Source organism: Gadus macrocephalus, chromosome 9 (assembly GCF_031168955.1).
Source record: "Gadus macrocephalus chromosome 9, ASM3116895v1".
NCBI lineage: Eukaryota > Metazoa > Chordata > Actinopteri > Gadiformes > Gadidae > Gadus > Gadus macrocephalus.
In genome coordinates this window covers 15,344,604-15,367,363 of record NC_082390.1, presented here as the reverse complement: position 1 = coordinate 15,367,363, position 22,760 = coordinate 15,344,604, and the positions used below count along the sequence as shown (strand labels likewise).

The 22,760-nt window shown below is 39.7% G+C and overlaps 1 protein-coding gene across 4 annotated transcripts in view; it reads left to right on the top strand.

The window, feature by feature from the left end:
- Positions 1-1,096: 1,096 nt before the first annotated feature.
- LOC132464589 (MTOR-associated protein MEAK7-like) overlaps positions 1,097-22,760 on the top strand; it is a 32,691-nt gene continuing 11,027 nt past the window's right edge. Inside the window, exons 1-8 of one of the 4 annotated variants that reach the window (XM_060061051.1) lie at positions 1,097-1,530; positions 1,970-2,239; positions 2,476-2,620; positions 2,913-3,124; positions 3,854-4,021; positions 4,407-4,525; positions 6,715-6,894; positions 7,242-7,742. In XM_060061051.1, the coding sequence (XP_059917034.1) occupies positions 1,390-1,530; positions 1,970-2,239; positions 2,476-2,620; positions 2,913-3,124; positions 3,854-4,021; positions 4,407-4,525; positions 6,715-6,894; positions 7,242-7,275 (1,269 nt within the window). In that variant the 5' untranslated portion in view covers positions 1,097-1,389 and the 3' untranslated portion in view covers positions 7,276-7,742. Of the gene's footprint in view, positions 1,531-1,969; positions 2,240-2,475; positions 2,621-2,912; positions 3,125-3,853; positions 4,041-4,406; positions 4,526-6,714; positions 6,895-7,241; positions 7,743-22,760 lie in introns of those variants that run through there. The other 3 variants (XM_060061049.1, XM_060061052.1, XM_060061050.1) reach the window with 3 other exon arrangements.

Genomic DNA, 22,760 nt, shown 5'->3' with positions numbered 1-22,760 from the left:
CAGGCAGTCAAGTCTGAACATGTAAATAGAGTGGATCCAGAGAGAGGACTGATGTGGCAGCTGTGTGTATGTGTATGTTTGTGTGTGTATGTATGTATGTGTGTGTGTGTGTGTGTGTGTGTGTGTGTGTGTGTGTGTGTGTGTGTGTGTGTGTGTGTGTGTGTGTGTGTGTATTTCTGTGTGCTTGTGTCCATCTATCTATCCACCTATCTATCCACGTATCTATCTGTTAATCTATCTAAACAGATGGATTAAAGTATAACCATTATGTTTAAGGTTGCCTATAAGTGACCTGTAATCGGGTGAATTGACTGAAGGTTGCTATTATATTATATCCCAACACTATTATTCTAATTTTATCAGATTATTTATTACATATCTCTGGTGTTTTCTGCTAACCCCCAGCAGCAACATGGGGGGCGTCAGTATAATTAGGTTTGTGGATGCACTGAAGTACCAGCTGACTCGCAGATCTGACGTCACCCACGAATTGAACTGCATGGGAGCTGTTGCAGCGACGCAAACGACTTCATTACAATAGCAACACACCCAGCTCAACTAACTCGCATACTGTTCTCATGCCCTTAAAAGGCGTTATTCATCGCTAGTGTTTCTGAAAAGAAGCCGATTCTTGGTTTTTCGCTCTCGAGCGCACTCTTCTGGTGAATGCCCCGTTCTTTGTAGAGGGTGCGACCCACGAGAAGCACAATATTAACTCAATATTAAATAAATTCCGACTTTATTCTAATATTATTCTAATAGCTATGTTCTTTATACATTATATAGCATACATACACATTTTAAGCATTCTCCAGTTAGAATAGAAACACATTTTTCCAATGTTCTTACATTTGACCTCACAATATAACTACTGAATTTATTGGGGAAAACAAGAGCAAAGGGAAGGTTTTAATATCAAGTGATGGAAAGCGGAGAATAATGTACAATGTATAATGTAAGTATTACTGTAGCATCAACATTTGTGATGGAATTGCCAGCAATTTTACTATTGGTTGTGGTCACCTTTTATCCCGCCTTGAATGACGCAAACCAATAAGAAATGTCACAGCTGAGCCTTTGAATCATATGATTGGTCTACTTTTATTTCATTATTCACTCCAGGAAGTTTACGTTTAGCTGTCAATAGCAGGTTGAATTTGTTCGTTTGCAAGATAGCTATATTGCAAACACATGTTTGCAACTTATTTAAACCTGATCATAAATATCAGATATTATATAACGTGTCTAAGATGGCAATCATACTTATCTTTTTAAACAGAAACAATACAAAGTTGACAGAGAGTTGGCTATCCTAGTTAAGTCTCCAAATGACCACAGACAGGTTTTAGGTTCAACGCCCGGCTGCTGTGTCTAACTAAATAACTAACTATGGGCAACACGGAAAGTGTTGTCGTACAGAAACGGCTGGCCCGTTTCCGTCCTGAAGAACGGCCCTTGATCGAGGGGGTGTTTGAACGGCTTCAAGGTGATGGAGGCTCAGGAAAGGTTTTAACACTGGAGAACTTCAAGGTATGCATAAGACAAAACATTGTGGTTGAATCCAAACGTTAGATAATTTAGGCCCAATCTCAATACTTCCCCTTACCCCTTATCTTCCCCCTTACCCTTGAAGTTGCGCGTTCATGTGAGAGCTAGTGGTGTCTCAATACCCAATTTGATCAAGATTAAGGGATAAGATTGAGTGCTATGTACCCCTTATTTTTAAGATGATTTGAGAGCTCACTTGGGCCGAATCTCGATTCTTCCCCTTGCCCCTTTTGCTTTGTCTTTGTCTTTGTCTTGGTTAAGACAAAGACAAAGACAAAGCAAAAGGGGCAAGGGGAAGAATCGAGATTCGGCCTAATAGCCTCGATCCTGAGTGTTCTTCCACTTGATATGTTTTGGACTGCTTGGCACGACGGCATAGTCTAGCTACCCCATTTCTAAACCCCATATTTGTTCCCAACAGTCCTCCATGGATACTCTAGCCTCAGACTCCATGATAAAGAGGGTATATCGGGCTGCATGTTGTGTTGAGTCTGGAGCTGGAACAGCACCAGTGACAGGCTCGGGGAAGGCCATCACTGCAGCCACGTCTGGCGTGAGCCGTGAACAACTCGTCGTCTTCCTAGCTGACCTTCTGCGTGGTACCGCAGAAGAACGCGCACCCCTTGTACTGGCCATGTCGCAGGAGGGGGCAGGGAACTCAGAGGTGGTCACACGCGAACAGGTGTCGCAGGTAAACAAATTGAATATCTTCTTTATCTTTGGATTGGTATGTGATGCAGGTATAATGTATTTACTTTAGCTGGCACAATCTTCTGACCCTTTAGGTCAAACAATATATGTGGTAAATAGCCATTATATAGGCTCTACATTATTTCACGCAAATCCTGTTTTATTCTTTTCTATATCTGTTTGTCTTTGTCGTCCTCCCCACTCTCCCTCACTTGCCCCCTTTTCTCTTCTCTGCAGTTTCTCCAGGACGTCCTTTCTTCTGTGGTGAAGATCCTGGTCAGTCGGGAGCGCCTGCGGGGCTGGAAGCTGGACAGGATGGGAGATGTGTCTATGGGGGTCAAGCTGCTGGCTGAGCAGATGTGCTCAGAGCTGAAGGCCTCAGGTAGGACATGCCCTAATGTTAATCTCACTGTTCATCGGCCTTCTTTTCTAATTCTCCTCACAGACGACCGGTCCTCGACCATGCCCCCCACTGTCAAGAAGTAACTTTTAGAATTGTGTATTTTACTTTCCAGAGCGGAAAAGCCTGCCATGCATACTGACAATGTAAATGTGTACCTAGCCAAAAGTGCACATTTATTTCCAATGTATTTCCCATTGGCTGGTGGCGGTTCATTTTGGGGATTTCATTTTGGACTCTCTTGCCCACACCGTCACTCTCTCGATGGCCCCAGAGCGGGGTACCTGTGACGTGTGCAGCCTGGAGGACTGGGTGTTCCGCGTGTCCCAGGTGGCGGCCTACCTGGAGCTGCTGGTGAGCGAGGGCCTGGCCGTGGTGCTCCCCAGCCGGCCACCACTCACCCTGCTGCCCGCCTGCTTGGAGGCCCCCTGGTCCAAGCTCAAGTGTCTGCTGGACCTGCCCACCCTCATGTTCCTGGCTCCGCAGGTCTGGCACAGTAATGTCCCCCTGAAATCAAGCTCCCAGAAACACTGCGACTAACTGAGCTACAATCACAAAAACTCCTTTTAAATATAATAGCGCTCCTTTTAAATATAATATTTCTCATGAAAGTATGATGTTTATGTATCTGTAATTTATAAACATGCAAAACGTATATCTAAATTATAACAAGTTCAACAGATGTGATCAGAATGCGTGATCTTTTGGCAAAGCAGCCACTGCATCATTAGGACAACGTAGTCCTTAATAAGCCTCTTAGGATAACCTTTGACACTAAGGGCTTCACATGAAGCCCTTTGAGATTTCAATCATTACAACAATGAGCACAATTTAAAACTTTCAGGCAAAGCCAGAATAATGGGTAATCAATGTGGAGAAAGAATAGTGCCCATTGTAGGCGCTTTTGGCAATGGACAGGTGTAAACTGTGCACTCTGACCGGTCCGCAGCTCCATACGCAGCAAGCTGTTACGTGTGTTCTGACCCCTTTCTATCTTAGCCAGCTTTTACATTTTTTGCCATTTGTGCTAAAGTAGCTCTTCATTGGATTCGGTCCAGATGGGCTACATGTGTATGCGTATTTTATGTATCCATTTTCCCTGTGAAAAAAACCAATATAATTGAAAAATGTGGTTTGTGTGTGTGTGTGTGTGTGTGTGAAGAATGAATGAATAGTAGACGCTGATATTTCTTTCATTGTGGTCTTACGTGATAGTTGCCAGATAGCTACAGCGCCCCCTGGAGGCTCCTGTTCACCACACAGCTGCATGGAGAGAGCTTCTCCAGGATGGTGGCGGGCCTGTCCAAACGGGGCCCCACCCTGCTGCTCATCAGGGACACCCGGGGCCACGTGTTCGGGGCGTTCGCCTCCCATGCCTGGGAGGTGAAACCACAGTTCCAGGGTCAGCCCCATGGATCATGGCATAGCGTTGGAAACATTTTTGCATAGCCAAATGCACAGAAGTTGGTTTTGTGGTTTGTTTAAGAGCCAAATGACTGTTTGGATACAATTCAATTGCGCTCTATCTGCTCCTTTCACAATGAACAAGAGAATGAAGGCACCACGACAATAGATAAGATCAGTGGCGAGCTGATGTTGCCAGTTTTAGATCTTGTTTATTACAAATTAGTGTTGTAGTGTTGTAGAAAGAACCACAAAACAAGCGATTTGTTCATGCTTTCATTCAATTCCATTCCACGTGAACCCTGTCACAGGAAATGAATGTGTCTAAAAAAAACAAATATCCTGTCTGTCTGTCTGCCTGCAGGTGACTCTAGATGCTTCCTCTTCTCGGTGTACCCGAGGCTGCGTGTGTACACCGCTACAGGATACAATCAGCACTTCATGTACCTCAACCAGAACCAGCAGACCATGCCCAATGGACTGGTGAGAACACAGCGTCTTCCTCTCCAACTGAGAACCATCGCAGAAGAGACTCTCCTCTCTGGTTTGATTATTGTTTTTCCTGGCAGCTCTTCTCATGCATAAGTGTAGGCTCTAAATATTGAACCAGCAGTCCATTCTTTAACCCATTTAGGCCTAAAGCGCCTGGAAAAAATGCCTGTAAAACCTATAGGCGATTTCAGAAAAGCCCCCAAAACCTGAAGTTTTTCTAGAAATTCAGCAATTGTGTCAACGCCTACTAAATTACTGATTTCTCAGCCCCTGTAACAGATAGGAACACAATTCAAAAAGTATTTGAGAGCTGACACCTGTGGCTTTCATGGGAAATTTGAGTTTTTATTTACAAATATTTACAATATTTACATACAGGTAGAAAAGTAAATAAAAAAGTAAAAAAATATGTAAAAGTGCAGGAACAGCACAAAACTGTAAAAAAAATAAAGTATAATAAAGTGAAATAAGTATATAAGAAAGTAATAAAGTATATAATAACAAACATGGGAAGGGGAACAGACTGGGACTAAAACTGTAAACAGTCTGCGTTTTAAATTACATGCACTTGTATGTGATGACTACTGAATAAAAGTATTATGCATAATACAAATACAATTGCATTCCATCCTAAGAAGTAGCGTAATTAAAAGATACAGGCTATAATTTGGGAATGTATAGTAGCCTTGGCCTTATTGTTCTGGAGATCGCAGTTAGGTGTGAAATCCAAAGAAGCTCTATTCTTTGGAAGAGCCTTGAACATCCTGCATACGGGCCCGTCGTTGCCTTGTTACGCCACTGGTGGTGACATTCCAGAGAAGCTTATCTGGTTTTACGGGTGCTTTACGCATCTCCGGGACAGTAATACATCTCTTACATATAAACTGTCGTCATTTCTTATTACAGCATCATCACAATCAATAAGTATTACTATTGATAAGTATAAGTGACATTCCAGAGAAGCTTATCTGGTTTTACGCACCCGGGTGCTTTACGCATCTCCGGGACAGTAATACATCTCTTACATATAAACTGTAGTAATTACTTATTACAGCATCATCCCAATCAATAAGTATTACTATTGTCCTTGCCTCCAGATGGCCGCAAATCTGTCCCGGGACATATTTCTGGCGAATTGCGTCCGAAAGAGATTCTTACTCTGTCGCCAGTAATCTCTTCGCACCGGCAACACAAGCAGCCCCATTCCCATAGCCCCATTCCATACTTCTTCTTCCTCGTCGTCATTCACGAACATGTGCCTTAACCATAATTCCCGGTCAATCGGTTCGTATTCGTCATCAAAGGACTCGGCCTCATCAACATCTTCGAAGCCGAGAAACTCGAAATCGCTACCGTCAGAAAAGTCTTCAGTCTCAAATTCCGCCATACTTGCTTGAAGAAATTTCTGAACTAAACTCACGAGGAACAAGTTGACACCTATATGTGTCTATTCTGATGCATTTCATTGACCCAGAGGCCGACACTTTGGGCAAAAACCCCCCTTTTACAGAAAAACGACGCAAACGCTTTCCCGTCCTTAAAGGTAGAATGACGCAACAGCGCCCCCGGCTTTAAAGGTAGAACAGCGGCAATGCTTTCCCGGCTTAAATGGGTTAAAGTTCTGCCAAACGTAAGAATGGTTGGATTATAAGTGGCCTTAAAGAGGGCTGGAACATTCAGACTGCACACACAATATGGATTGCTTGGATCATGGCATTTCTTTCGGGTAACAGCCACTACTCATGCTGGATGTATTGCTAAGCACTTAAGTGGGACAAACAGTGCTTTGTAATGGTAGTAAGAGCACAATGTATAGTCTCATAACGTATAATGATGAGACGCTTTTAACTGTATTGACCATGGATTTATGCATTGAATATAGTTCTGTTTATTACTTCAAAATACACAATGTAAAGTATAAATTGATAGTAATAAGACCCAATCAAGTGTATTTCCTGTGAACGTATGGATTGAAATAGCTCTCTGTAGACTAAATGTATATTGATGAGTTATATATAAATGCATCATCATACTAGTGATCTTCTCCCACTTTTATGCCCTACCTAAATAATATAATTTGTTTATGGATTTTGTGACCCATCCGTCCAGTCCTACTTCACATTCTGATTTGTATGCCTCTGATTGGCTGATGCTAAGTGTGTCCCTCCTCTCTGTGCCAGGGAATGGGCGGGCAGCATGGCTACTTTGGCTTGTGGCTGGACAGCGACTTTGGCCGTGGTCACAGCCGTGCGCGTCCCAAGTGCACCACCTACGGCAGCCCCCAGCTGTCGGGGGACGAGGAATTCACCCTGGACTATGCGGAGGTGTGGGCTGTGGGCAAACCACCCGAACCGGAGGAGGTCAGAAGTGCAATTGTTTCATCCTTATGTTCGAGAGACTTTGTTGTTGTCTTTGCTGCGTTGGATAATGCTTGATGGCTGCAAGGAGGGGTCAAAAGGGCCAAAAGGAGATCAGGATTAAAACATGACACTGGATGTATTTAGATATAAATAAAAATATAATTGTACTCCATCTGTGCTCTCGCCACAATGTACCTTTCTGGTGTCAGCTGATCCGTCTTCGTACTCCCAGCTGTAAACCGTATCATTGTCACCAGTAAAATACCTACATTAGTTATTACTGAATTACATTCATTCTATTTGGTAAAACTCTGTCTAAATGTGCAATCTGTGTTGAATTCTCCCAGGGCGAGGAGGGGCGGGGCAAGAGAAGCGTCCTAGACATGGACCCGGAGGTCCAGGCCATGATGGAGATGGCAGGGAAGACGCTCCACAGCCAGGGCCTCAGACAACCAGAAGAGGACGAGGACTAGCCCCCCAAGGACAAGGAGAACCTCCAGAGAACCAGCCGGACCTGGACTGAGACCATTAGAGAACCAGCCGGGACTGGACTGAGACCATTAGAGAACCAGCCGGACCGAGTAACCCCTGACTGCAGCTCGCAGATGTGGGCGGGCTTAAACGTTTAAGCCAGCCCACATTTAAGGAAAATTCCGCGCAGTATCATGGACTCAGACGGAAATACGTTCTCCCTGATACTGAGCGCCTAGAGGTAAGTTGCCGCTCTCTGTTCGTGTACATTATAAACTAATGTATGGATAGACCAACAAGTTGATCATTAAAATATTCATGGAAGTAACATGCATAGGCCTCATGTTTATCCCCTCCAGATTTGCCTGCACATTGCACCACGACATTAAACCACATAACACACACATTACGAAACCAAGTTCTTTTAAGAACTCCTGTCTGTCTGTTTGTCTGTCTGTCTGTCTTTGACTGACTGACTGACGGTCTGTCTGTCTGACTGACTGACTGACTGTCTGTCTGTCCGACGGACCGTCTGTGTCCTTATTTTCTCTTGTCGGGTAGGTTCACTGCAATGCTTAAAAAAAAATCATATTTCATATCCGGGTCTATAAAAACAGTTACTAATGCGCTATATTTGTGTGTGTTTCTACCCTAGAGTATGTCTGAGAGAAATAAAGAAGGTAATCAATAAATCATTCACTTGAATTAGAGTATGATAAGGCATAATAACAGGATTTGAATATCAACATTTAATGCATGGCCTTACTCTTTGCATAGTGCATTCCATTTTGATATTGGAATTCTGCGTTGACAATGATCAAAATAAAAGTAATGAAATACATTCATTTATTCATTCTTTGTGTCCATTTGTTACCCACAGCTACTTTGAGTGTGTGTGTGTGTGTGTGTTGAAATTGACGGACCTGGAAACCGGGAACAGGGTTGCTTGCTATGGGCCAGAAAAATACCTTGATACTTGCCTTTGTCAAACATTTATGGAAGCTTTTTTTTTCCTTCTTCTTTACAGATCAAATTTTTTTTGCCTGGGGTGAAAATAAAAATCAATGATGCAAAGTCTTCTGTCTTTGGTTTATTTGACTTAGCTAATATAATTGAGTGTACGAAATAATATGTGGCCTCAGATTTAGCGGTGCTGATCCTCATCCCAGCCGCACTCGGCCGCCAGCCGATCCAGTGAGTGCTGAAGGTCACAGGCCGATGATCCAATGAGGACCACATCATCTGCAAAAAGCAGTGACGAGATCCTCGGACCACCGAACTGCAAATGTGTCTTGTTTTAAATAAATGTAATAAACACAGGGAGAAACACGTAGGCTACACACACACACACACACACACACACACACAGAAACACGATAAATAATTAAATTCTTGAATATAATATATCCCGGGTTTGGATTGACCTGGGCACTGTTACATTTCTTTGGGGTAAAGCCTCACAATGGAGAGGGACAATCAATAACAGTTGGTTTTCATCAATTTGGGAGATCGCTATCTTGTTATGAAGGGGTTAATGAGAGCCCGACAGGACAGACTAATAAACCAAACGGATATAATTGCAATAATCACATTTCCAAATGGCTTCATTATACCTAGTTCGTATGCGACCCAAATACTAAATAGAAAAGGTAGGCTACATTAATATTTGATCACTTTTATTCTAGAAAGGCTTTTCATGCGCTGCGTTCGATACGGAGGGAAACTCTTTATCGGCTCGAGCTTCTGGCTTGTCACAGCCATCCCGTTCTCGTTCTCATTAGCTATTAATTGAGTTCACCTGTGTCGCCCCGCATGTGCGGGATGAATATTTTTGCGTTGCTCCCAAACGCGAATTAAAATGGTCCCGCGGTTGATTGTTGGTTTTTTGTGGGCTTTTGACTGAACAATCCGGACAACGTGGCCACCAACGGGGGAGCGAGGACCCCCCCATGCAAGTCACCAATCGTTTGTTATTCCTTGAGCTGGTTGAAGTTGTTTGGTTGTGTTTGGCTGCTGTTTTCAGAATGTGTCCACCGCACACACACATCGCTATATTCTTTCCCCTAAACTTAACCTGGATTTTACCGCTCGTCTGTTTGGTTTTGGCTCATTCTAAGTTTAGTGCAGTGTTGTAGGTTGTTTTTGAGTGCATTGTTGCACGTGTTTGTATGAGGCCTAACGGGGGACGACTAAACGACTGACTTTACTAACGCTGCGGACCGCTACAACAACAACAACAACAACCTGTCTGGACACTGGGAAGGGTGTGCTCTTGAAACTGGACTCAAAATGGAAGAACACCTGCAACTATTGTGAAAGTTCAACGTTTGGGCAAAATTGGAATTGGTGAAAGCAAACAAGCGCAAGTTAAATGGTAAGTATACCAATTGGCGAATGCAATATATTTTCGCCAATTGCTTTTTTGTTTCACAGCACCACTGGACTACAGAACATCCCTAGTGGAAATGACATCGGTGCAATTCTGGAGTTTACAATTTGATGTAACGGCACCTTCTGCCGATGCTTCGCCTCCCTCAGGAATCCACAAAGAACTGGAAGTTCTGGGAAAAACCCAGAACGGATGTCTGTCAAACCGAAATTAGGGCGAGTGTGAAGTTATGACCTCAAACTTGCACAATGGGGTTTGTTTTCGCTCCACCCGTAACCCCACTGGACTGGTGTATGAAAAGCTGTCAGACTGACTTCACTAGACGAATGACTGCGGGCATGTTATGGTTTGGTTTCAATTATTGGTTTTTGGCTTGGTAGGTTTGAATTTAGGAGATGGATTAGTTGATTTACACATCCACACACTACTCTACATTCTCCCTTTTTTGAATCTTTCCTTTTTACAACTTTCCATACATTTGCAAATTGTTGACTGCTGCTGAACTTGTAGGCTACTGCTGCTTCATACTTCAATGTGGTTTTATTCTGTGCTAAATTATTTTAATTCCTTGCAATGTGGTTTGATTCTATGCAATACGGTTTTAATTCTTTGCAATTCTATGCACTACGATTTTAATTCTTTGCAATTCTATGCACTACGATTCTAATTCTTTGCAATTCTATGCACTACGATTTTAATTCTTTTGCAATTCTATGCATTATACGATTTTAATTCTTTGCAATTCTATGCACTACGATTTTAATTCTTTGCAATTCTATGCATTATACGATTTTATTTCTTTGCAATTCTATGCACTAAGATTTCAATTCTTTGCAATTCTATGCACTATGATTTTAAGTCATTGCAATGTGGTTTTATTCTGTGCAATATAATCTGAAATATGTACTCGGACAATTGCTGTTGGCCAATTGGGGAGTATAGTCGACCTATGGCTATAAGATGTGTATGTAAACATACTGACTGTACAGCAAATGCAATTGTGTTGGGAGCGTTTCACCTGGTAGCCTGGAAGCTAGTTTGCTCCAACGCAACTGTGTTGGGAGCGTTTCACCTGGTAGCTTGGAAGGTGGTTTGCTCCAACGCAACTGTGTTGGGAGCGTTTCACCTGGTGGCCTGGAAGCTAGTTGCTCCAACGCAACTGTGTTGGGAGCGTTTCACCTGGTAGCCTGGAAGCTAGTTGCTCCAACGCAACTGTGTTGGGAGCGTTTCACCTGGTAGCTTGGAAGGTAGTTTGCTCCAACGCAACTGTGTTGGGAGCCTTTCACCTGGTAGCCTGGATGAAAAGCTGTCAGACTGACTTCACTTGACGAATGACTGCGGGCATGTTATGGTTTGGTTTCAATTGTTGGTTTTTGGCTTGGTAGGTTTGAATTTAGGAGATGGATTAGTTGATTTACACATCCACACACTACTCTACATTCTCCCTTTTTTGAATCTTTCCTTTTTACAACTTTCCATACATTTGCAAATTGTTGACTGCTGCTGAACTTGTAGGCTACTGCTGCTTCATACTTCAATGTGGTTTTATTCTGTGCTAAATTATTTTAATTCCTTGCAATGTGGTTTGATTCTAAGCAATACGGTTTTAATTCTTTGCAATTCTATGCACTACGATTTTAATTCTTTGCAATTCTATGCACTACGATTCTAATTCTTTGCAATGCTATGCACTACGATTTTAATTATTTTGCAATTCTATGCATTATACGATTTTAATTCTTTGCAATTCTATGCACTACGATTTTAATTCTTTGCAATTCTATGCATTATACGATTTTATTTCTTTGCAACTCTATGCACTAAGATTTCAATTCTTTGCAATTCTATTCTAGTTGATTTACACATCCACACAGTACTCTACATTCTCCCTTTTTTTGAATCTTTCCTTTTTACAACTTTCCATACATTTGCAAATTGTTGACTGCTGCTGAACTTGTAGGCTACTGCTGCTTCATACTTCAATGTGGTTTTATTCTGTGCTAAATTATTTTAATTCCTTGCAATGTGGTTTGATTCTATGCAATACGGTTTTAATTCTTTGCAATTCTATGCACTACGATTTTAATTCTTCGCAATTCTATGCACTACGATTCTAATTCTTTGCAATTCTATGCACTACGATTTTAATTATTTTGCAATTCTATGCATTATACGATTTTAATTCTTTGCAATTCTATGCACTACGATTTTAATTCTTTGCAATTCTATGCATTATACGATTTTATTTCTTTGCAATTCTATGCACTAAGATTTCAATTCTTTGCAATTCTATGCACTATGATTTTAAGTCATTGCAATGTGGTTTTATTCTGTGCAATATAATCTGAAATATGTACTCGGACAATTGCTGTTGGCCAATTGGGGAGTATAGTCGACCTATGGCTATAAGATGTGTATGTAAACATACGGACTGTACAGCAAATGCAATTGTGTTGGGAGCGTTTCACCTGGTAGCCTGGAAGCTAGTTTGCTCCAACGCAACTGTGTTGGGAGCGTTTCACCTGGTAGCCTGGAAGCTAGTTGCTCCAACGCAACTGTGTTGGGAGCGTTTCACCTGGTAGCTTGGAAGGTAGTTTGCTCCAACGCAACTGTGTTGGGAGCCTTTCACCTGGTAGCCTGGATGAAAAGCTGTCAGACTGACTTCACTTGACGAATGACTGCGGGCATGTTATGGTTTGGTTTCAATTGTTGGTTTTTGGCTTGGTAGGTTTGAATTTAGGAGATGGATTAGTTGATTTACACATCCACACACTACTCTACATTCTCCCTTTTTTGAATCTTTCCTTTTTACAACTTTCCATACATTTGCAAATTGTTGACTGCTGCTGAACTTGTAGGCTACTGCTGCTTCATACTTCAATGTGGTTTTATTCTGTGCTAAATAATTTTAATTCCTTGCAATGTGGTTTGATTCTATGCACTACGATTTTAATTCTTTGCAATTCTATGCACTACGATTCTAATTCTTTGCAATTCTATGCACTACGATTTTAATTATTTTGCAATTCTATGCATTATACGATTTTAATTCTTTGCAATTCTATGCATTATACGATTTTATTTCTTTGCAACTCTATGCACTAAGATTTCAATTCTTTGCAATTCTATTCTAGTTGATTTACACATCCACACAGTACTCTACATTCTCCCTTTTTTGAATCTTTCCTTTTTACAACTTTCCATACATTTGCAAATTGTTGACTGCTGCTGAACTTGTAGGCTACTGCTGCTTCATACTTCAATGTGGTTTTATTCTGTGCTAAATTATTTTAATTCCTTGCAATGTAGTTTGATTCTATGCAATACGGTTTTAATTCTTTGCAATTCTATGCACTACGATTTTAATTCTTTGCAATTCTATGCATTACGATTTTAATTATTTGCAGTTATATGCTCTATATGATTTTTATTATTTGCAATTCTATGCACTATTTTCATTCTTTGCAATTCTATGCATTATACGATTTTAATTCTTTGCAATTCTATGCACTAAGATTTTAATTCTTTGCAATTCTATGCATTATACGATTTTATTTCTTTGCAATTCTATGCACTAAGATTTCAATTCTTTGCAATTCTATGCACTACGATTTTAAGTTATTGCAATGTGGTTTTATTCTGTGCAATATAATCTGAAATATGTACTCGGACAATTGCAGTTGGCCAATTGGGGAGTATAGTCGACCTATGGCTATAAGATGTGTATGTAAACATACTGACTGTACAGCAAATGCAATTGTGTTGGGAGCGTTTCACCTGGTAGCCTGGAAGCTAGTTTGCTCCAACGCAACTGTGTTGGGAGCGTTTCACCTGGTAGCTTGGAAGGTGGTTTGCTCCAACGCAACTGTGTTGGGAGCGTTTCACCTGGTGGCCTGGAAGCTAGTTGCTCCAACGCAACTGTGTTGGGAGCGTTTCACCTGGTAGCCTGGAAGCTAGTTGCTCCAACGCAACTGTGTTGGGAGCGTTTCACCTGGTAGCTTGGAAGGTAGTTTGCTCCAACGCAACTGTGTTGGGAGCCTTTCACCTGGTAGCCTGGATGAAAAGCTGTCAGACTGACTTCACTTGACGAATGACTGCGGGCATGTTATGGTTTGGTTTCAATTGTTGGTTTTTGGCTTGGTAGGTTTGAATTTAGGAGATGGATTAGTTGATTTACACATCCACACACTACTCTACATTCTCCCTTTTTTGAATCTTTCCTTTTTACAACTTTCCATACATTTGCAAATTGTTGACTGCTGCTGAACTTGTAGGCTACTGCTGCTTCATACTTCAATGTGGTTTTATTCTGTGCTAAATTATTTTAATTCCTTGCAATGTGGTTTGATTCTAAGCAATACGGTTTTAATTCTTTGCAATTCTATGCACTACGATTTTAATTCTTTGCAATTCTATGCACTACGATTCTAATTCTTTGCAATGCTATGCACTACGATTTTAATTATTTTGCAATTCTATGCATTATACGATTTTAATTCTTTGCAATTCTATGCACTACGATTTTAATTCTTTGCAATTCTATGCATTATACGATTTTATTTCTTTGCAACTCTATGCACTAAGATTTCAATTCTTTGCAATTCTATTCTAGTTGATTTACACATCCACACAGTACTCTACATTCTCCCTTTTTTTGAATCTTTCCTTTTTACAACTTTCCATACATTTGCAAATTGTTGACTGCTGCTGAACTTGTAGGCTACTGCTGCTTCATACTTCAATGTGGTTTTATTCTGTGCTAAATTATTTTAATTCCTTGCAATGTGGTTTGATTCTATGCAATACGGTTTTAATTCTTTGCAATTCTATGCACTACGATTTTAATTCTTCGCAATTCTATGCACTACGATTCTAATTCTTTGCAATTCTATGCACTACGATTTTAATTATTTTGCAATTCTATGCATTATACGATTTTAATTCTTTGCAATTCTATGCACTACGATTTTAATTCTTTGCAATTCTATGCATTATACGATTTTATTTCTTTGCAATTCTATGCACTAAGATTTCAATTCTTTGCAATTCTATGCACTATGATTTTAAGTCATTGCAATGTGGTTTTATTCTGTGCAATATAATCTGAAATATGTACTCGGACAATTGCTGTTGGCCAATTGGGGAGTATAGTCGACCTATGGCTATAAGATGTGTATGTAAACATACGGACTGTACAGCAAATGCAATTGTGTTGGGAGCGTTTCACCTGGTAGCCTGGAAGCTAGTTTGCTCCAACGCAACTGTGTTGGGAGCGTTTCACCTGGTAGCCTGGAAGCTAGTTGCTCCAACGCAACTGTGTTGGGAGCGTTTCACCTGGTAGCTTGGAAGGTAGTTTGCTCCAACGCAACTGTGTTGGGAGCCTTTCACCTGGTAGCCTGGATGAAAAGCTGTCAGACTGACTTCACTTGACGAATGACTGCGGGCATGTTATGGTTTGGTTTCAATTGTTGGTTTTTGGCTTGGTAGGTTTGAATTTAGGAGATGGATTAGTTGATTTACACATCCACACACTACTCTACATTCTCCCTTTTTTGAATCTTTCCTTTTTACAACTTTCCATACATTTGCAAATTGTTGACTGCTGCTGAACTTGTAGGCTACTGCTGCTTCATACTTCAATGTGGTTTTATTCTGTGCTAAATAATTTTAATTCCTTGCAATGTGGTTTGATTCTATGCACTACGATTTTAATTCTTTGCAATTCTATGCACTACGATTCTAATTCTTTGCAATTCTATGCACTACGATTTTAATTATTTTGCAATTCTATGCATTATACGATTTTAATTCTTTGCAATTCTATGCATTATACGATTTTATTTCTTTGCAACTCTATGCACTAAGATTTCAATTCTTTGCAATTCTATTCTAGTTGATTTACACATCCACACAGTACTCTACATTCTCCCTTTTTTGAATCTTTCCTTTTTACAACTTTCCATACATTTGCAAATTGTTGACTGCTGCTGAACTTGTAGGCTACTGCTGCTTCATACTTCAATGTGGTTTTATTCTGTGCTAAATTATTTTAATTCCTTGCAATGTAGTTTGATTCTATGCAATACGGTTTTAATTCTTTGCAATTCTATGCACTACGATTTTAATTCTTTGCAATTCTATGCATTACGATTTTAATTATTTGCAGTTATATGCTCTATATGATTTTTATTATTTGCAATTCTATGCACTATTTTCATTCTTTGCAATTCTATGCATTATACGATTTTAATTCTTTGCAATTCTATGCACTAAGATTTTAATTCTTTGCAATTCTATGCATTATACGATTTTATTTCTTTGCAATTCTATGCACTAAGATTTCAATTCTTTGCAATTCTATGCACTACGATTTTAAGTTATTGCAATGTGGTTTTATTCTGTGCAATATAATCTGAAATATGTACTCGGACAATTGCAGTTGGCCAATTGGGGAGTATAGTCGACCTATGGCTATAAGATGTGTATGTAAACATACTGACTGTACAGCAAATGCAATTGTGTTGGGAGCGTTTCACCTGGTAGCCTGGAAGCTAGTTTGCTCCAACGCAACTGTGTTGGGAGCGTTTCACCTGGTAGCTTGGAAGGTGGTTTGCTCCAACGCAACTGTGTTGGGAGCGTTTCACCTGGTGGCCTGGAAGCTAGTTGCTCCAACGCAACTGTGTTGGGAGCGTTTCACCTGGTAGCCTGGAAGCTAGTTGCTCCAACGCAACTGTGTTGGGAGCGTTTCACCTGGTAGCTTGGAAGGTAGTTTGCTCCAACGCAACTGTGTTGGGAGCCTTTCACCTGGTAGCCTGGATGAAAAGCTGTCAGACTGACTTCACTTGACGAATGACTGCGGGCATGTTATGGTTTGGTTTCAATTGTTGGTTTTTGGCTTGGTAGGTTTGAATTTAGGAGATGGATTAGTTGATTTACACATCCACACACTACTCTACATTCTCCCTTTTTTGAATCTTTCCTTTTTACAACTTTCCATACATTTGCAAATTGTTGACTGCTGCTGAACTTGTAGGCTACTGCTGCTTCATACTTCAATGTGGTTTTATTCTGTGCTAAATTATTTTAATTCCTTGCAATGTGGTTTGATTCTAAGCAATACGGTTTTAATTCTTTGCAATTCTATGCACTACGATTTTAATTCTTTGCAATTCTATGCACTACGATTCTAATTCTTTGCAATGCTATGCACTACGATTTTAATTATTTTGCAATTCTATGCATTATACGATTTTAATTCTTTGCAATTCTATGCACTACGATTTTAATTCTTTGCAATTCTATGCATTATACGATTTTATTTCTTTGCAACTCTATGCACTAAGATTTCAATTCTTTGCAATTCTATTCTAGTTGATTTACACATCCACACAGTACTCTACATTCTCCCTTTTTTTGAATCTTTCCTTTTTACAACTTTCCATACATTTGCAAATTGTTGACTGCTGCTGAACTTGTAGGCTACTGCTGCTTCATACTTCAATGTGGTTTTATTCTGTGCTAAATTATTTTAATTCCTTGCAATGTGGTTTGATTCTATGCAATACGGTTTTAATTCTTTGCAATTCTATGCACTACGATTTTAATTCTTCGCAATTCTATGCACTACGATTCTAATTCTTTGCAATTCTATGCACTACGATTTTAATTATTTTGCAATTCTATGCATTATACGATTTTAATTCTTTGCAATTCTATGCACTACGATTTTAATTCTTTGCAATTCTATGCATTATACGATTTTATTTCTTTGCAATTCTATGCACTAAGATTTCAATTCTTTGCAATTCTATGCACTATGATTTTAAGTCATTGCAATGTGGTTTTATTCTGTGCAATATAATCTGAAATATGTACTCGGACAATTGCTGTTGGCCAATTGGGGAGTATAGTCGACCTATGGCTATAAGATGTGTATGTAAACATACTGACTGTACAGCAAATGCAATTGTGTTGGGAGCGTTTCACCTGGTAGCCTGGAAGCTAGTTTGCTCCAACGCAACTGTGTTGGGAGCGTTTCACCTGGTAGCCTGGAAGCTAGTTGCTCCAACGCAACTGTGTTGGGAGCGTTTCACCTGGTAGCTTGGAAGGTAGTTTGCTCCAACGCAACTGTGTTGGGAGCCTTTCACCTGGTAGCCTGGATGAAAAGCTGTCAGACTGACTTCACTTGACGAATGACTGCGGGCATGTTATGGTTTGGTTTCAATTGTTGGTTTTTGGCTTGGTAGGTTTGAATTTAGGAGATGGATTAGTTGATTTACACATCCACACACTACTCTACATTCTCCCTTTTTTGAATCTTTCCTTTTTACAACTTTCCATACATTTGCAAATTGTTGACTGCTGCTGAACTTGTAGGCTACTGCTGCTTCATACTTCAATGTGGTTTTATTCTGTGCTAAATAATTTTAATTCCTTGCAATGTGGTTTGATTCTATGCACTACGATTTTAATTCTTTGCAATTCTATGCACTACGATTCTAATTCTTTGCAATTCTATGCACTACGATTTTAATTATTTTGCAATTCTATGCATTATACGATTTTAATTCTTTGCAATTCTATGCATTATACGATTTTATTTCTTTGCAACTCTATGCACTAAGATTTCAATTCTTTGCAATTCTATTCTAGTTGATTTACACATCCACACAGTACTCTACATTCTCCCTTTTTTGAATCTTTCCTTTTTACAACTTTCCATACATTTGCAAATTGTTGACTGCTGCTGAACTTGTAGGCTACTGCTGCTTCATACTTCAATGTGGTTTTATTCTGTGCTAAATTATTTTAATTCCTTGCAATGTAGTTTGATTCTATGCAATACGGTTTTAATTCTTTGCAATTCTATGCACTACGATTTTAATTATTTGCAGTTATATGCTCTATATGATTTTTATTATTTGCAATTCTATGCACTATTTTCATTCTTTGCAATTCTATGCATTATACGATTTTAATTCTTTGCAATTCTATGCACTAAGATTTTAATTCTTTGCAATTCTATGCATTATACGATTTTATTTCTTTGCAATTCTATGCACTAAGATTTCAATTCTTTGCAATTCTATGCACTACGATTTTAAGTTATTGCAATGTGGTTTTATTCTGTGCAATATAATCTGAAATATGTACTCGGACAATTGCAGTTGGCCAATTGGGGAGTATAGTCGACCTATGGCTATAAGATGTGTATGTAAACATACTGACTGTACAGCAAATGCAATTGTGTTGGGAGCGTTTCACCTGGTAGCCTGGAAGCTAGTTGCTCGCGTTTCACCTGGTAGCCTGGAAGGTAGTTGCTCCAACGCAACTGTGTTGGGAGCGTTTCACCTGGTAGCTTGGAAGGTAGTTTGCTCCAACACAACTGTGTTGGGAGCCTTTCACCTGGTAGCCTGGATGAAAAGATGTCAGACTGACTTCACTAGACGAATGACTGCGGGCATGTTATGGTTTGGTTTCAATTGTTGGTTTTTGGCTTAGTAGGTTTGAATTTAGGAGATGGATTAGTTGATTTACACATCCACACAGTACTCCACATTCTCCCTTTTTTTAATCTTTCCTTTTTACAACTTTCCATACATTTGCAAATTGTTGACTGCTGCTGAAGTTGTAGGCTACTGCTGCTTCATACTTCAATGTGGTTTTATTCTGTGCTAAAGGATTTTAATTCCTTGCAATGTGGTTTGATTCTATGCACTACGATTTTAATTCTTTTGCAATTCTATGCATTATACGATTTTAATTCTTTGCAATTCTATGCATTATACGATTTTAATTCTTTGCAATTCTATGCACTACGATTTTAATTATTTGCAATTCTATGCTCTATGTGATTTTAATTCTTTGCCATTCTATGCATTATTTTAAGTCTTTGCAATTCTATGCATTACGATTTTAATTATTTGCAGTTATATGCTCTATATGATTTTTATTATTTGCAATTCTATGCACTATGATTTTTCATTCTTTGCAATTCTATGCATTATACGATTTTAATTCTTTCCAATTCTATGCACTACGATTTTAATTCTTTGCAATTCTATGCACTAAGATTTTAATTCTTTGCAATTCTATGCATTATACGATTTTATTTCTTTGCAATTCTATGCACTACGATTTTAAGTCATTGCAATGTGGTTTTATTCTGTGCAATATAATCTGAAATATGTACTCGGACAATTGCAGTTGGCCAATTGGGGAGTATCGTCGACCAATTGCTATAAGATGTGTATGTAAACATACTGACTGTACAGCAAATGCAATTGTGTTGGGAGCGTTTCACCTGGTAGCTTGGAAGCTAGTTTGCTCCAACGCAACTGTGTTGGGAGTGTTTCACCTGGTAGCCTGGAAGCTAATTTGCTCCAACGCAACTGTGTTGGGAGCGTTTCACCTGGTAGCCTGGAAGATAGTTGCTCCAACGCAACTGTGTTGGGAGCGTTTCACCTGGTAGCCTGGAAGATAGTTGCTCCAACGCAACTGTGTTGGGAGCGTTTCACCTGGTAGCCTGGAAGCTAGTTGCTCCAATGCAACTGTGTTGGGAGCGTTTCACCTGGTAGCTTGGAAGGTAGTTTGCTCCAACACAACTGTGTTGGGAGCCTTTCGCCTGGTAGCTAACCTGTGTGTTGTATTTATTCATATTACTTAATTGTCTAGCATCTGCATTAGCTAGCTATAGCTGCTGTATACGGGGAATGGGTTAGCCTAGCGATTTTTAGTACTTGCACTTGGTCCTATGAACATTAACACCGGCAAATTCAGATTTGTAGTACTGCAAATTTAAATTTTTGACAAATTTTCCATTTCAATATTTTATCAAATTTCACAAAGTCCATTCCCAGATATGTACGAACTTCAGCAATGGAGGCAAGTAAGGTTTATCACTTTCTATGGCAATTTACTTTATTTATATATATATATATATATACTTTAATTATTTGCTCTATAAAAACATGGTTTTCACTGTACCATAATCATCTTGCTAGATATGCCTCATGCTGTCCTTTATGTTACTTATTTGCAAGGAATTTAAGCATTGACAATTATTTATGAACGTTGAACCATGAAAGAATTGAATTATTTTTGTTCAGGGGTGGGTTTGCCCCTGTACATTTATTTCAAGATCAGTGTTCTACAGCGTTTGTCAAATTCAGGACTGGCGCTGGAAGCTGTAGGTGGAGGGAATACCAGGAATGGTGCAGCTCTGCAGATGCTGAAGGGTAAGACAATGGAATACACATATTGATGGCTTGCTTGGATTGTTTAGATTGTTTAGAATGACACGGTCAGCGACTCTTCGTACAGATCTAAAGTAATCCATACAGATGTGTTCATTCTGACTGGCTGTTAAGAAAGCATTCTCGGCCACTAGGACTAGTCAGGATGTGTATTGCATGTGGCTGGCTTTTGGGTTTGGGAGTAATAACTATTGTAATTAGTTCTATCAAAACAGCCCACTATGTACTGTGCTGTAAAAGTGCATATAAAATACCCTATTGACATCTGAGTGAAGTGTTGGACTGCATTAATGGGGAGAAAACAAATGTCCAGTGTGCCAAAGGGTCACGTGTGTTCCTGAAGGGACTGAGGCGACGCAGTCGGAGGTCCCTGCGGTGGCGGTCAGCGGGAGGTGTCAAGACCAACCAGCTCCTCGTCCAGGAAAGGGGAATTCTTCAGACCGTTCTTCAAAGGTTCAATAAAGTAAATCTTATCATCTAAAAAATCTAGGACACAGTAGCTGGGTTCATCAGCAAATTGTAGCTGGGCTTTTGGTCCCCCAGAATAAAAGTCAATGGTGCTGAGGAGCGCTGCTCAGGTGACTCCCCCCCCCCCTTATTTATTATCTCTCTCCCCCCCCCCCCTAGAGGGGGGTGGGGGATGGGGGGGAGTTAGAGATCTACCTATTTATTTTTTATTTATGTTTTTTTTTTTTTTTCACAATGTCTTGTTTTTTAAACGATTTATGATGACTATATGCTCTGTAAGGTGACCTTGGGTGTCTTGAAAGGCGCCTCTAAACTAAATGTATTTTTATTATTTCCTATGGTAGAGAGGTGCGTGATATTTATTCGAGAGATGGTACATGAAACGGATGACCTGTTAAGATGCTAGGGGGATCAACTCCCAGCAGCGGTACCGTATCCCCAACGTCTTAATGTTGTAACCTGTCAAACCCAACGCTAACATTTCGGGAAGCTTTCAGTGCATCCTGACAATGCCACTGTTGGATACATTTACACTTGGTTGGGGCCATTGTATAAAATTAATCCATCGATACCATCTCAAAATAATGCTCTCATAGTGTGTGCTTTTGATTTTTTTTTTTCGCTTAGTCAAACTGATATTGGCTAATGCTTAAGAATCGTAAAAATGAATAATTGCTCTTCCGGTCACACAATGCTTGCTTCCATCCTATGTATAATTTTTATACCTACCCTTGGTGTATATTTTTTGCCCTTCTTGCTATGACTAATTTCCACTTGGGATCAACAAATTACTGTTTTTTTCAGGTCACGATGGAAGAGCAGATGGCTGTGCAGGTGCCATGGTGGAGAGACCCAGGTGAGAACTTTGATAAATGGTTCCTTCATTCTTAAATGGACCAAATGGCAATCACATAATCCCTCCCGATTTTAATAAAAATTTTGAAGACTGGGAATAGCTGAACTGACTTGTATACATTTATTGATGAAAGATGGTAATCCAGCACTGACTATTTTAATGTGGTTTTGATGTTGATGCACTGTACAATTTTAATTCTTTGCAATTCTATGCACTATACGATTTTAATTCTTTGCAATTCTATGCACTATACAATTTTAATTCTTTGCAATTCTATTCACTATACGATTTTATTTATTTGCTATTCTATGCACTATACAATTTTAAGTCTTTGCAATTCTATGCACTGCGATTTAAATTCTGTGCAATTCTATGCACTGTACGATTTTAATTCTTTGCCATATGGTTTTATTCTGTGCCATATAAA